This window comes from Chiloscyllium plagiosum, chromosome 12 (genome assembly GCF_004010195.1).
Source record: "Chiloscyllium plagiosum isolate BGI_BamShark_2017 chromosome 12, ASM401019v2, whole genome shotgun sequence".
NCBI classification, from domain to species: domain Eukaryota; kingdom Metazoa; phylum Chordata; class Chondrichthyes; order Orectolobiformes; family Hemiscylliidae; genus Chiloscyllium; species Chiloscyllium plagiosum.
This window is the reverse complement of record NC_057721.1, coordinates 15254422-15269305: the sequence shown is the minus strand read 5'-3', so window position 1 is coordinate 15269305 and position 14884 is coordinate 15254422. Positions and strand designations below refer to the sequence as shown.

Sequence of the window (14884 nt, the reverse complement as noted above, 5' to 3'; positions counted from 1 at the left end):
CATTATCCGGAGCCCCCAACGCCCCCGTCTCCATTATCCAGAGGCAGTCCCCTGTCTCTGTTATCTGGAGACCACCCCTACTTCTGCATTATCCGGAGTCCCTCCATCCGTCTCCATTGTCCAGAGCCGCCTTGCTTTCTCCCCGGAGCCCCCAACGCCCCCGTCTCCATTATCCAGAGGCAGTCCCCTGTCTCTGTTATCTGGAGACCACCCCTACTTCTGCATTATCCGGAGTCCCTCCATCCGTCTCCATTGTCCAGAGCCGCCTTGCTTTCTCCATTATCCGGACTCTGTCTCTGGGATCGGTCTGTTCCCGCGCGCACCCACAATTCAAACCGAACGGTTGGTCCCCGCGCGCTCAACCGCAGGCCCCGAGCGGGCAGACAGACAACAGGCGGGGGTGAATAAAGCACGGTGAGAATATACATCACCTCATCTTCGTACCTGAAGGTGAGACGTCGCCGTCTTGGTTGTTTTTTTTGTTTGCGGGCGGGATGAGAGGTCAGGGGTGAGAGGTCAGGCAGGCGGGTCACATGAGCGCTGCCGCCGGCCGGTTGGCCCGTGCTTTTGATGGTGTTGCTGTGAGAGGGATGGCTGCGGAGCAGCGGGAGGTGAGAGCTCAGTCAGGTAGCTCCTATCGGGGGCTGGGGGAGCAGTGGCTCAGTCACGCCGATAATAACCACTTGTGTGTGTTTTTGTTCTGTAGGAGAAGCAGAAGTTGATAGAGGAGACGAGGCAGCGTTTTACCAGCGAGTATTTACAAGGTACCGTGCCCGCCCGCGCTCTCGCTGGGAGGGACTTTCAGGCTCCGGGTCCGAGCGAATGGGCCAGGGGTCTGCAGCCAAGGGGCCACCCGGCTTTACCCTTCACATTTGCCAAGTCTTGGCTGTCCCCACTGTTAATGTTGGTGGCTGGAAATTGTGGAAGGTCACCGGCTGCCCGCTCCCTGTTTCGTGCAGGCGGGAGGTTGTGACTGGACGCCTCGCCTCTTCCTCTGTTTGTAGGTCTCCCCCACACCCCTCCCTCTCTCTCCCTTCGTCGCCCTACGACCCATCCAGTCCTGAATCATCTGGGTTTGTAGCAACTGTTAAAACCTGAGTGTCCTGCCACTTGCTGGGGGAAAAAAATTCGGAAACTTCGATACTGTCTAAGACGATGATTTTCCCCAAACTGAAACTCTGTTCAATCAAGGGATTGAAACCGACTGTAATAAATTACAACTATTTTGACCAATTACTGCTGATGTCTTATTGCAGCAAAGTTTCCAGATAGATTGTTTAATTGATTCAGTTTGTTGAAATTATAAAGTGCAGGGATGTCAAAGGACGAATTGCATAACCCAGAATACTGTCCAGTGGAAGGTCTCTGGCTTCTTTTCATGAAAATAGGCCTGACTTAAAACCCCATATGCACCAGGCCTGGTTTAATCTGTGTCTAAACACATTGCTTTCTACCGTTCCTTGATTTATTTAGTTACTGATTTGTATGATATAGAAGCTTATTCCATACATTGAATCCTAGCTGTCAGTTTCACCCCTCTCTCTGGGTGCATACTGTAGCTGAGTGTGGCAGTAAATGATCTCTGTCCTCTGTGATCCTGATGTAAAGTTTCAAATCTCTAATCTGTTATATAAAGACGATCCTTTTCACATTTTAATCTTTGTCGTTAGGGTTTGACCCAATATGGATAAAGTGAGGACTGCGGATGCTGGAGATCAGAGTCGAGAGTGTGGTGCTGGAAAAGTACAGCGAGGTCAGGCAGCATCCGAGGAGCAGGAGAATATATGTTTCAGGCATAAGTCCTTCTTCAGGGATTATGCCTGAAACGTTGATTCTTTTGCTCTTCAGATGCTGCCTGACCTGCTGTGCTTTTTCCAACACCACACTCTTGACTTTGTTCCAATATGTGCAACTTGCAGTTATGCTGCTTCAGTCTTCCTTCTGATTCTGTACTGGTGTATCCTTTATTTCAGCTTTCATATTGCATCATCTCAGGTATGTTTGAATTTAACTAGATGTTGGACACTAGTGGCACCTCCAGGTTATAGGCAGATGATGTCTGCTATGGGTGTGAACAGTAGTGCTTGGTCTGCGGAAGGTCTGTTTTAAAAAGTCTATCATGTATGACATTTGACCAGATAGGCAGATTATTTATTGACTGTTGGTGTCCTTGGAATGTAATGCAATGAATAGTTGAATTCTGTGTAGGAAAATGTTAGTTATTAGCAAAAGAAGAAATAGGTACAGTTTGAGCTGAATCAGAAGTTTGTGGAGTCCAATCCTACTTCAGTGATCCAGAGTCTGACACTACAATGTAGTGGCAAGAGATTGATTTACTATCAAGGATGCTTTTTTTTTTAGATGAGATTAAGATTACCTTGGATGAAAGCAAAAGGTCCCTCTGGAATGATTTGAAGAAGAGTTAAATAGTTAATTCTAGTTTTTCATTATTATTTTAGAGATCTCAATCTGTGGTAATAGTTGTAGCTATTATAATTAAACTTCAGAAATACTTCGCTGACTGCAGAGTTCTTTGAGAGGTATTAAGACTTGGAAAGCAATGTAAAGTTTCTTCATTCAATTTATAAGCTGTTGTAGTTATGGCTAGGAGATGGTCTTTTTCTAATGTTGCCATGCTTCTTGATTCTTTAACTGTGCCACCAAGGATTTTGGGAAGAGTTACATTTAACAGTTTTATTTTTTATTAAAAGTGGCTAAAATGCTGGAGAGCAAGAATTAGAAGTTGTTTCTCTGTAGACAATAAACAAAGAGCAAGACAACCCTCCGATACATTAAGAAATGTCTGGTTCTGTGTACTTAGGCTGTTTAACATTGATCTTCCTCTATTTGTGAACAAGAATATTGGAGCAACACACTGGAAGAAACCTTTTAGAACATATGTGAAGATTTACCTGCTTAAAAGAAAGTTAGTGAAGGCAGATTTTGCTTAGTTTATGGTTAGCATTTATTAGGGCTACTTAATCGATCTTTTGTAGAATCATAGAGATGTACAGCACGGAAACAGACCTTTCGGTCCAACTCCTAACCTAATCTAGTCCCATTTGCTAGCACTTGGCCCATGTCCCTCTAAACCCTTCCTGTTCATATACTCATCCAAATGTCTTGAATATTGTAATCTGACCAGAACTTTGTATAGCCTCAGTTGGACATCTCCGATATTGTATTCTAGCTCTCTTGAAATTAATGCTAACATTGCATTTGCCTTCCTAACTGCCAAATGAGTCTGCGCATTAAAGTTAACAGAATCCTGAAGCTGCACTCTTAAGTCCCTTGTACTTCAGAATTCTGAAGCCTTTCCCCATCTAGAAAATATTCTACTATTCTTCCTACCAAAGTGCACAACACCACTCTCCTATATTGTATTCCATCTGCCACTTCTTTGCCCTCTCTCCTAGCCTGTACAAGTCCTTCTGCAGCTTCCTTGCCTCCTCTGCATTACTTGCCCCTCCATTTGTCTTTGTATTTTCTACCAGCATAGCAACAATGCCTTCAGTTTCTTTGTAAAGATCATTAATGTATGCAACATGAATAGCTGTAGTTCCAATTCTGACCCCTGCAGGTTTCTAGGAGGAAGTGAGGACCACAGATGCTGCCATCCTGGGGAAAAAACCCTTGATCCCCACTTTCTGCTCTCTGCCAGTCATTTAATCCTTGATCTATGCCAGTATTTTGCCCCTACACGTGTTTTTTCTTAACAGCCTCCTGTGTGGCACCTTGTCAAAGACCTTCTGGAAATCCAAATAGATCACATCCATTGGATCTCCTTCATCTAATTTGCTCATTATCTCCTCAAAGAATTCTGATAGATTTGTCAGGCATAACCTCCCCTTGACAATTTCTTTTAATTTCTTCCCCACATCCTAATTACTGCCAGGAGGCTTGTACACAACTGCAATCAGCGTTGTTTTTCCTTTGCAGTTCCTTAACTTTGTCTACACAGGTTCTACATCTTCCAATTCTATATCAATTCTTGCTCTTGTTTTGATTATATTTCTTCTCCCTCTTCAAAATAGCATTATTGGATTTTTTGCACTAAACTTAAAGATCAGAGGGGTCTTGGTTTAGCATCTCCCTCAGTATTGCAATGTTACAATTTTTTTAGTGCTCAAGTCTCTAGGATGTGAATTAAACCCAGGACCTTCTGACTTTTGCAAGATTGCTACCTACTGACAGTGGTAACATTATTTGAAGATATATTTTATCAATAGACTTCTGAGAGTGATTATCACAGAACTGTATGGTTCCTGTGATGTGGACACCAGGCTGTAATCCAACAGGTTTATTTAAAATCAAAAGCTTTTGGAGCACTGCTCCTTTATCAGGTAAAGTGATGAAGGTGCAGCACTTGTGATTTTAAGTAGAGCTATAACCTGGTATCGTGTGACTTCTGACTTTGGTTACTAACTGTGACTTCACTGAAACCTATTTAGCCTGTCTTCAAATGGTTGGTGTGGTATGGTCACATCTGCATTAAATCTCTCAGACCTCCTATTTTCAAAGCTCTGCATATGCAATCATCATATAAATAGGTGCAGAGTAGCCTGAATCCACACATAAGATCTGTGGGTTATGTTTGGAGCAGTTTTTGATGCTACTGAATCTGAATCAAATGTATAACCACTAGTGGTTACAATGTTGTTCAGACAAATCGTGTTGAAATATAATCATAGAATTTTACAGTACGATAGCAGGCTATTTGACTATCATGAATATACTGACTCTGGAAAGAGCTACCCAGTTAGTCCCGTTCTCCAGCTTTATCTTCGTACCCTCTATTTTCATTCCTTTCAAATATATTTCAAGCTCCTTTTTGAAACCTCCTAAGGAATTCGCCTCCACTACAGAATCTCCCACTGCAGTGCATTCAAAATCCTAACAATTCTAAGTAAAGAAGTTTCTCCTCATCTTGCTCCTAGCTCTATTGTTGACAATCCTGAATTTGTGATCCCTGGTTACTGACTTGCTAAGAGGAAATTGAATATCCTCCTTTACCCTGTCAAAATTGTTCACAATTTTGAACACCTCTTAATCTTCTCTGCTCCAAACAGGACAAGCCCAGTCTCTGTAATATTCCCTTGTAATTAAAATTATTCATTCCTGGTATCATTCTAGTAAGTGTTGCAACTTTCTTCTCCCCACACTAACAACAAATTAATCTCGAATATAAAACTATTGGATATTTAGTGATTATGTTTCTAGGAAATTTAACATTACTAAGTAATTGGTATCTAAATGTTCGTGGGCAGTTTGGTATTTTTGTCCAAACAGCATAAATTTTCAGTCAAAGGTCAAGTAACCAATGACTAATTAACACATTAAATGCATGAGATCAGTCAGCATTTGTGCAAAAAGTATGTATTGTGTTTACAATTGTGATCGATATCAGATGGAATTGTTGTAACTATATTTACATATATTGCTTTGACCCATTTCACTTGTTGGGAGCCACAGTCCCAGGCAATGTTGAACCTAGTGTAAAATAAACCCTTGCATTTAACTTTTGTTCTTGCATGTGTACATGCACACATTTGTTACAACCTTGGCATGATATATTAGATATTTTCTTCGGTTTTAGATTTGTTTTAGGAAAAATGTCATCTCCAGCAATGCCAAATCATGTTTGAGGTAGACATCTAGTTCTCAGCCCTCTACCACAAGTCAGAAATGTCCCCTACTTGAAAATCACCACAGAGAATCCCCTATCTTGTAAAAATATCATAGAATCTGTGTTACTGATGATCACAGAACAGTCAGCATTTGATGTCATTACTCCAGTGAAACTGACAGTAGCATTTAGAGAACAACACTTAAATCTGGAAATTTCTTCAAAGGATGTGGTACCATTGAGGGAGGTCGTGAATGCAATGACTGGGAAATCACTTAACTTACTGAGAATGTCCACCCTAACATTTTTAATCTCATTGTAAAACTGCTTGAGAAGTTACATTTGTTTCATGTCCAAAGATGATGTTACACACTCAGCAGGTCTGGCATGAGCCCAGGTTTCCTAATTCAGAAGTAGGGTCACTACCACTGCACTACAAGAACCCTAACATTGCATCTTGTTGATTGAGATGTAACTAGGTTTTTAAACAATGTACTAACAACACCCTCACTGGCCCTGCGAAGGTCATTTTATGTTTGTGGAATGTCAAATTTCTCCATAATAAATTCACGATTCTAAGTTTTTGTTTCTAAATTTATTTAATCATATTTTTGCTTCCAACTTAATCCAATCATCATTTATTTCACTATGTGATTTTTTAAATTAAATCAACTTTCAAATTTGGACCCTTCAGTGTAATTGGCTGTTTACTTGCCTGTTGATATAACTGTTTTGGCATAACAAGTCATCCCATCAACTTGATACCAGATGTAAGATTCTGTTGGGGCATGAAAAAAAATAATGCCACTATTCATTTCTTGTTGACAAATCTCTTCGCAGCTGTCTGACCTTACTTTGTTGCTGACTGCAAAATCTGGGCCTGTAGCATTTTCTGAAAAACCACTTTGGACCTTAACTCCTAACGTGCTCATTCTCGAATCGCAAGCTTTTTACAAGCTTAAAAAAGAAAGTCATTGACAAAAATCACCTTAGACATATGCAAATTTAAGTCTGAAGACACGCTGAACAGAGAATTTACAAAAGATCATGGAGAGGAAGGAAATAAGTGTCACGCAGATTCTAAATAAAGTTTCATTATCTTATTTATGGGCGTTATTTCACATTTTCCTTTTAACTGTCTTAAAATTTGAAAGTTTTCTGACCAAATTTTGAATACCTGTGCTTAAATTTTATCAGGATTTACAACCTTGAAATGCAGTACGTATGTTGTTGGAGTCAGTATTGTTGCAAACGTAATGTTTCTTTCAGTTTTTGCTGAAATTAGACCAAAGCGGAAAGTAAAGTATCTGACTCACATTCTGTCACCTTTAGATATTTTAAAAGGAAGTGAGCACCATAATTAAAACCAATTAAACTACATAACTGAAAAAAATACATAAACCTTTTAAGAAACTGTTCCATTGTCATTTACTTCTGATTGTCAGGATCACCACTTGGAAGCCAGTTCTCCAGCCATTCACTTTGTGTAGTTGTACATGATTGGTTACTGAATGAAAAAATGTGGACTTGTTGAGGAGTATCTTAACAGGAGTAGCCAATCAGTTCCTTCGGCCTGTTCTTCTCCTCAGTTAGATACTACCTCACCTGTGCCTTGATGCTATTTGCTCACTTTTGATCAGTATCCCTTACCTGACAAAAAAGGTGTTGGATCACATTCTTTAAAATTTCAATTAATCCAGCATCCACAAAATTGAGCAGAAGGTTCCAGATTTCCAGCATCTTTTGTGGATAAAAGTTCTTCTCTCAGTCCTAAATGGTCTATGTCTGACTTTAACGTCTGTTATGTCCTTGCAAAGTTGAGTGATTATGAATTTCCCACCAGAGAAAATAGTTTATTTACATCAATACTATTGAAACTCTTCATAATTTTAAACCACCATAAATAATAAACGTGCAAGTAACAGCAAAGGGAATGAAGAAAGAAGAGAAAAGCCAAAGTGAGCATAGGCCCCATAACAATGGACGATCAGGAAATGGCGAAGGAGTTAAAAGAATATTTTGCATTAGTCTTCACAGTAAAAGACATTGATATCATTCCAAATGCTTAAATAATAAAGGGGCAAAAGGAGGAAGGAAATAAATACAATCAGACCAGAGGAAAACGTGCCCAGGAAACTAATGGGCCTAAAGGCCGTTAAGCCCCCTGGATCTAATATCCTAAGGTATTAAAGGAAGTAGCTACAGAAATAGTAAATGCAGTGGTAGCAATGTTTCAAGAATCCTTAGATTCTGGAAAAGTTCCCAAGAATTCAGGATCTGCTAATGCAATGCTTTCATATACAAAAGGTAAGGGCGTAGAATGCCCTGCCTGCTAAGATGGTCAACTCAGCCACATTAGGGAGATTTAAACAATTCTTAGATAAGCATATGGATGATTTTGGGATAGTGTTGGGGGATCGAGCTGAGAATAGTTCACAGGTCGGCGCAACATCGAGGGCCGAAGGGCCTGTTCTGTGCTGTATTGTTCTATGTAAGTAAAGGGCAGTTAGCCTAATGTCTGTATTTGAAAAAATGTTAGTCTGCTTTAAAGGATGGAAGAGCAGAGCATTTCGAAATGCATCATATGATCAACCAAAGTAAGTATGCCTTCACAAAGGAGAAATCATGCCTGACATGCTTCCAAGAGTTCTTGATGGAGGTAACTAATCAAAAAGATAAACAGGAAGCAGTGGGTACAATATATTTGGATTTTTAGAAGGTTTTTGATAAGTTACTACTGATGTAGAGGAGCCAGTGTTGGACTCGAGTGGGCAAGATCAGAAAGGGTAAAGGCTTGTGATTTCAAGTAAACCTGTTGGGCTATAACCTGGTGTCACCTGACTTCTGATAAGGTATCAAGTTGGTATTATGATACCGAGACTGATAGCCCTCAAATTGAAACAACCTCCCTACCCTGTGTTTACAACACAGCAAATCTAAAAATACCCTCAAAATGGTTCCTAATCAGACTTCTTGAAGAACCTACACCAGACAAGTTTATAGTTTAAATAAATTAATGAACACTTAATCAATACAATAGGTTAACAGAGTGAAGTTAATCAAGGTAATTTAAATAAGTCTTTGATTTCAACCCAATCTTCTTTGATTCTAGTCTTCATTCATATAGACAGACACAGTTAGAGTCATAGGAATGTACAGCATGGAAACAGACCCTTCGGTCCAACACGTCCATGCCGACCAGATATCCCAACCCAATCTAGTCCCACCTGCCAGCACCCGGCCTCATATCCCTCCAAACCCTTCCTATTCATATACCCATCCAAATGCCTTTTAAATGTTGCAATTGTACTAGCCTCCACCATTTCCTCTGGCAACTCATTCCATACATGTACCACCCGCTGTGTGAAATATATGCCCCTTAGGTCTCTCTTATATCTTTCCCCTCTCACCCTAAACCTATGCCCTGTAGTTCTGGACTCCCGCACCTCAGGAAAAAGACTGTCTATTTACCCTATTCATGCCCCTCATAATTTTGTAAACCTCTATAAGGTCACCCCTCAGCCTCCGACGCTCCAGGGAAAACAGCCCCAGCCTGTTCAGCCTCTCCCTATAGCTCAAATCCTCCAACCCTGACAATGTCCTTGTAAATCTTTTCTGAATCCTTTCAAGTTTCACAACATCTTTCCGATAGGAAGGAGACCAGAATTGCACGCAATATTCCAACAGTGGCCTAGCCAATGTCCTGTACAGCCGCAACATGACCTCCCAACTCCTGTACTCAAGACTCTGACCAATAAAGGAAAGCATACCAAACGTCGCCTTCACTATCCTATCGACCTGCACGCCAAGGTCTCTTTGTTCAGCAACACTCCCTAGGACCTTATCATTAAATGTGGAAGTCCTGCTAAGATTTGCTTTCCCAAACTGCAGCACCTCGCATTTATCTGAATTAAACTCCATCTGTCACTTCTCAGCCCATCTGGTCCAGATCCTTTTGTAAGCTGAGGTATCCCTTTTTGCTGACCACTAAGCCTCCAATTTTGGTGTCATCTGCAAACTTACTAACTGTACCTGTTATGCTCACATCCAAATCATACCTTTGAGCCAGTTCTGTATCCAAATGGCTAGTTCTCCCTGTATTCCATGAAATCTAACCTTGCTAATTTCTTCTATGGTATTCTTTATTGCAGAGTGCTGTTAATGCTGGGTCGTTAAGTATATTACAGGCTGAGATGGACAGTTTTCTAATCAGTAAGGGAATCAAGGATTATGGGGAAATATTAGGAAAGTGGAGTTGAGGATTATCAGATCAGCTGAGATCTCATTGAACGATGGACACTCAATGACTGAGTGGCCTAATTCTGCTTCTACATCTGATGGTCTTGTAGATCACCTCAGCCTTCTCAACTCAAAATCAGGCTAAGTTATTGCAATCTGGTTATGTAATTTAGCCTTGTTATCATGCTGCAGAGATTTCCTCCTGAAGGTTTTGTTTTAAGAAAGGCAAACAGCAGAGATCGGTAAAGATTGAAGTTCATATCAAAAGTTCAATTAATATCATCAACCATGGAAGTGAAACACATGTAGTTTATAGATTGTAGCCTCTTCCATTTTGACACTATCATTTCACATTTCAAAGAATTAAAAATACTTCATCCTGATGATGAACAGGGCATGATTGTGTTAAAGTGTGTCTTGATAAAGCTTATGATGTAATGTTAATATCATGGATAACTGGCCTATAATAAATCAAAGTTTGTAGTCTGTTAGAATTATACGCAAAATAAGAGTTTGTCCCCACTTACCTGGATAGGTTGAAATGGAAATGAGTTTGTAACATATTTCTTCATGAATAATGTCATCTCCTCTTTGGGATTTATGGGGTCCAGAGGTTTGTATGCTGTCATTTTTAAATAAACTGAAGGCCTGGGATGCTGACATTGCTGGCAAAAGCAGAATTTATTGTTTCTGGACCTTGCCCTGAGAAAATAGTGGGTTGTCTTTCTGAAGTATTTATCGAATTTATACAATTAGGTTTCTTGGCAAATCCAAGAATCAGAGTGGAATCACATCAGACTGTAACAAGTTTATTTTGTTTCAGCAAGGACATAAAATCTATCTGGATTTTATGAATATTCAACAGTTTGGTGATCAATGTTTGTGTAAATTGAAAACAATTTTAAATCTGGCTTGATGGGATTTGAATTATAGTTCTGATGCTTTACTAGTCCAGATGTCCAGTTTTAGTTAAGTAATATAACTACTCTATCTCTCTATCCTGCATGGGAATTATAATATAAAGGATGTTACGCCCAGGAAGAACCCTGTTTATGAGGTAGTCTTTGGGAATATACAAGATGACTCTTTACAACATTCAAGCAAATCTTCCTGGTTTTAGCTATAAATGATCAGATTTCTTCAACTAACTTGCCATATTGTGATTTTGAATTCAATCTGGACACTATAATTCTCTTCTTTCTCCTGTGATTGTGTGCTATATATATCTTAAGTACAGCAAGATTACAACCAATAATTACTTGGTAAATTAGCTTAGATTATTGAGAAACCACTGGTCTCTGTTAAATTAATATTTAGTGATGGTCACTGCCTTTATTCTTTTCTCATAATTTATAGCTGAAAGAGAAAATTAACTTTGTGATGGGTTCCCAATTTTAAAGGGACTGCTGGGTCTGTATTTGAAGCAGAAAGAATGGGGCAGTGAATTAACTTTGAGTTGCTTTAACAAAGAAGACACTAATGGCCAACTGACCTGCACTTGTTTAAATTTGTGTAGTTTTTCTTGTAACTTCAATCTAATTAGGAAAACCATTTCTCTTTGCCATTGATATTTTTCTCCATCAGATTGCAATCAAAATTACTGATGTCTTATTTCTTGCTTGCAGAGAAATGCCCAACCTTAACTGATATTGTGACCATTTCTTAAACTTATTCACGGGATGTGGGCATCTCTGGCAAGGCCAGCATTTATTTCCCATTTCTAATTGCCCGGAGGGCAGTTAAGAGACAGCCATGTTGCTATGGATCTGGGTCACATGTAGACCAGATCAGGTAAGGATGGCAGTTTTCTACCGTAAAGAATATAGGTTTTCCCAACAACGGTTTCATGGTTGTCATTAAACCCTTAATTCCAGATTCCCAGAATATGGATCTCCAGAAGGTTATTTGAGTTTCTGCATTAACAATCCAGTGATAATACCACTAAGCCATCGCCTCCCCAGATCTACACTCTGTAGACAGTGTTGCAGTGTAAATACAACATAAAACAGCAGCTGCACATCTTTCTTTTAAGTTAAGGCTGTGATATGTTTGCCATTATGTGCATCTGGGAAGGTCGATGCAAGCTGGTGATTTCCTGTGACAATGTGGACAGCACACTTTGTAGATTACTGTGTCAGTTGGCAGCTATGTTTTAATGGCTATCTTTGATTCAAGAAGCAAGCTGCTTGGCAATTATATTGAAAACTGATATGGACAGGCAGTTGTGCAGTGTTTTGCTGTTTGAAGTTTGACAATTACAGAAAACAGCAAGCCAAAACCTTAAGGAGTATTATGACTACCTTGATTTATTGCAAGGATAGTTCTAACATATAAAGATATTTGAGATTTTAAATATACTATAAACTTCAAATTATTACCAGTTGGAAAAGTGATATACTCAAAACATCGCCATGTCTCATTGAAACTACTGGGGAGAGTTTTCATTTAAATTCATTCATCTAATGTGAACATGTTTGGTATTAAAGGCTATTTTCTGTTTACAATCCCTTATTTTCCTTGAAGGCAATGGTGAGTTGCTTGCTTAAATTTCTCCCCATCTAAATAATGTATATATACACATTGTGATGTTTAGGAATTCCAGGTCTTTATCTCAGTGACAGCAAGGGAACAGTGATGTAGTTCAAAGTCAGGATTTTGTGTGGCTTGGAAATGCACCTGCAGGTGTTGGTGTTTATGCGTTCCTGCTGTCCTTGTGTTTGTTGATAGAAGTTGCAGGTTTAGAAGGTGCTGTTGAGCAGTATTGGTGAGTTGCTGCAGAGCATCTTGTAGTGATGAGCGCTGGTGGTCGAAGGAAAGAGAGTTGCCAAGCAAGCAAATTGTTTTACTCTGGGATAGTGTTAAGTTTCTTGAATCATACAGCTGCACGTATCCAGACAGTTTGAGAATATTCTGTCACATAACTGTTGCTTGTTTGGTGTCTGTTGGGTAGTTGCTTGCGGCAAAATTCCTAACCTCTGATCTGCTCTGCGGCCTTATTATTTCATAAAGCTGGGTCAATTAACCTTCTGGTCATTGATAATCCCTGGCATTTTGAGGGGGAAATTCAGTGATAGTAATGCAATTGAATCATGAAGCTTAACGATCAAGTCAATGCCATGTATTCCTGATGATCGTAAAGAAGGATTATTTAATACTTTGAGTGAAATAACTTAAATAACCCTGCAAAATTGATAATTAATGTTAGATAAATTGAATGATCAGATAATTATGGCTAGATTACTCATTTAAGAGGAGTAAACTGTACTAGGAAGCTCAATTTGTGCTGCTGAACAGCAAGTGAAGATTTGTTAGAGCACCACCCTGTGTTAAAAATAAAATATTGCAGAAAAGTAATGAACTTTAATTTCTTCATTTATAAGATGCACTGGAGAAACTCAGCAATTCTCCTTAGCCAGCACCTTCCAACTCATGATCACTAGCACCTAGAAGGAAAAGGGCAGCAGATACACTGGGAACTCCAAGTCGCTCAACAACCTGCCGTGAAAATAAATTACTATTCATGTCGCTGGGCCAAAATCCTGGAACTCCCTCACTAACAACATTGTGAGTGTATTCACATCAAGTGGACTGCAGCAGTTCAAGAAGGATCTCATCATCACATTCTTGAAAGCATCTGGGGATGGGAAATAAATGTTAGCCTAACCAGCAATGCCCACATCCCTCAATGAAAAAAAATCTGCATTCTAAGAAAGCTTATTAGAATGCCTGTTGGAATACCAAATATTCCTGAAGAAGGGCTTACGCCCGAAACGTCTATTCTCCTGTTCCTTGGATGCTGCCTGACCTGCTGCGCTTTTCCAGCAACACATTTTCAGCTCGGAATACCAAATAAATCAGGCTGAGACACTGGTTGTGTTTTTTTTTGTCAGGAGGCATATTGGGAGCATTATTTCAACCAGACTACAAATCTTGGGTTTTTACACTCAACATATATATTTAAAAATTATTTTTGGAATTTCACTTCATTTCCAAAAAAATTTAAATAATTGCCCAACATTGAGATGTAATGGAAGTTTTTTGCATATGAATTAAGACTGCAATTTCCCAGTTAAGGCAATAGACCCAAAGGTACTTAGGATGCATATCTATGAGAAACCTTTCAGGTTTGATTTGAGATCTGTTCCTGTTTCTCTGATGGGATAAACAGGCCATTCAACCCCTCAAGCCAGTTCTGCTATTCAATGACATTATGGCTAAAATGCAGCCTAAATGCAAACACCTGCCTTTAGCCCGTATCCCTTAAAATGTTTGATCAGCAAAAATGTATCCATCTCGGAGTTAAAATTAACAGCTGATCTCACATTCATGCCATCTGTGGAAAAGAGTCCCAAACATTGACTATCCTTTATAAGTAGAAGTGCTTCCTAACATTTCTCCTGAATGGTCTAGTCCTAATTCTCAGACTATGCACCCTCGTTCTCGAATCCTCAACCTCAAAAACGGTTTATCTACTCTCATGATTGTCCCTTTGATCAGATTACCCTTAACCTTCTAAATCCCAGAGGAAATAGGCCTAACTTTTATAATTTCTCTTTGTTGTTTAAACATTGAAAACCATGTATCATTCTTGTAAAGCTACTCCCTAGAAGGCCAATATATCCTACCTCAGTGTGGTGCCTAAATCTGCGTGCAGTAGTCCAAATGGGGATCTAACCAGGATTTTATATAAGTGCAGCATAGCCTCTGCATCCTTATACTCCAGTCCTCTAGATATAACTGGCAGCATTCCATTACCTTTCTCAATTATTTCCTGTGTCGTGTCCATGGCATTTTGAAGATCTATACAGCTAAACCCCTAGGTCTCTTTCAGCATCCACTGTATTTAAGTTGATGGATTCTAGAAAGTACCCTGACTTATCCTTTCTCAATCCAAAATGGATAACCTTATACTTGCTTATGTTGAACACCATCTGCCCAGTTTTAACCTAATCTATCAATAACCCTTTGTAATTTAATGCTATCATCTACACTGTTGATAGTGCTATCTCACTGGTCTGG

General features: G+C 39.5%; 2 protein-coding genes across 9 annotated transcripts in view; one reads left to right on the top strand and one right to left on the bottom strand.

The window, feature by feature from the left end:
- Window positions 1-533, bottom strand: part of fancb (FA complementation group B) — a 49283-nt gene extending 48750 nt beyond the window's left edge. Inside the window, exon 1 of one of the 5 annotated variants that reach the window (XM_043700558.1) lies at window positions 445-533. The gene's annotated coding sequence lies outside the window, so the exon portion shown is untranslated. Of the gene's footprint in view, window positions 1-81; window positions 137-217; window positions 245-431 lie in introns of those variants that run through there. The other 4 variants (XM_043700559.1, XM_043700562.1, XM_043700560.1 and 1 more) reach the window with 4 other exon arrangements.
- The window catches only part of mospd2 (motile sperm domain containing 2), an 85331-nt gene continuing 70771 nt past the window's right edge, over window positions 325-14884 (top strand). For 2 of the 4 annotated variants that reach the window (XM_043700564.1, XM_043700565.1), the window contains exons 1-2: window positions 465-611; window positions 707-764. In XM_043700564.1, coding sequence (XP_043556499.1) covers window positions 534-611; window positions 707-764 — 136 coding nt within the window. In that variant the 5' untranslated portion in view covers window positions 465-533. The other 2 variants (XM_043700567.1, XM_043700566.1) reach the window with 2 other exon arrangements.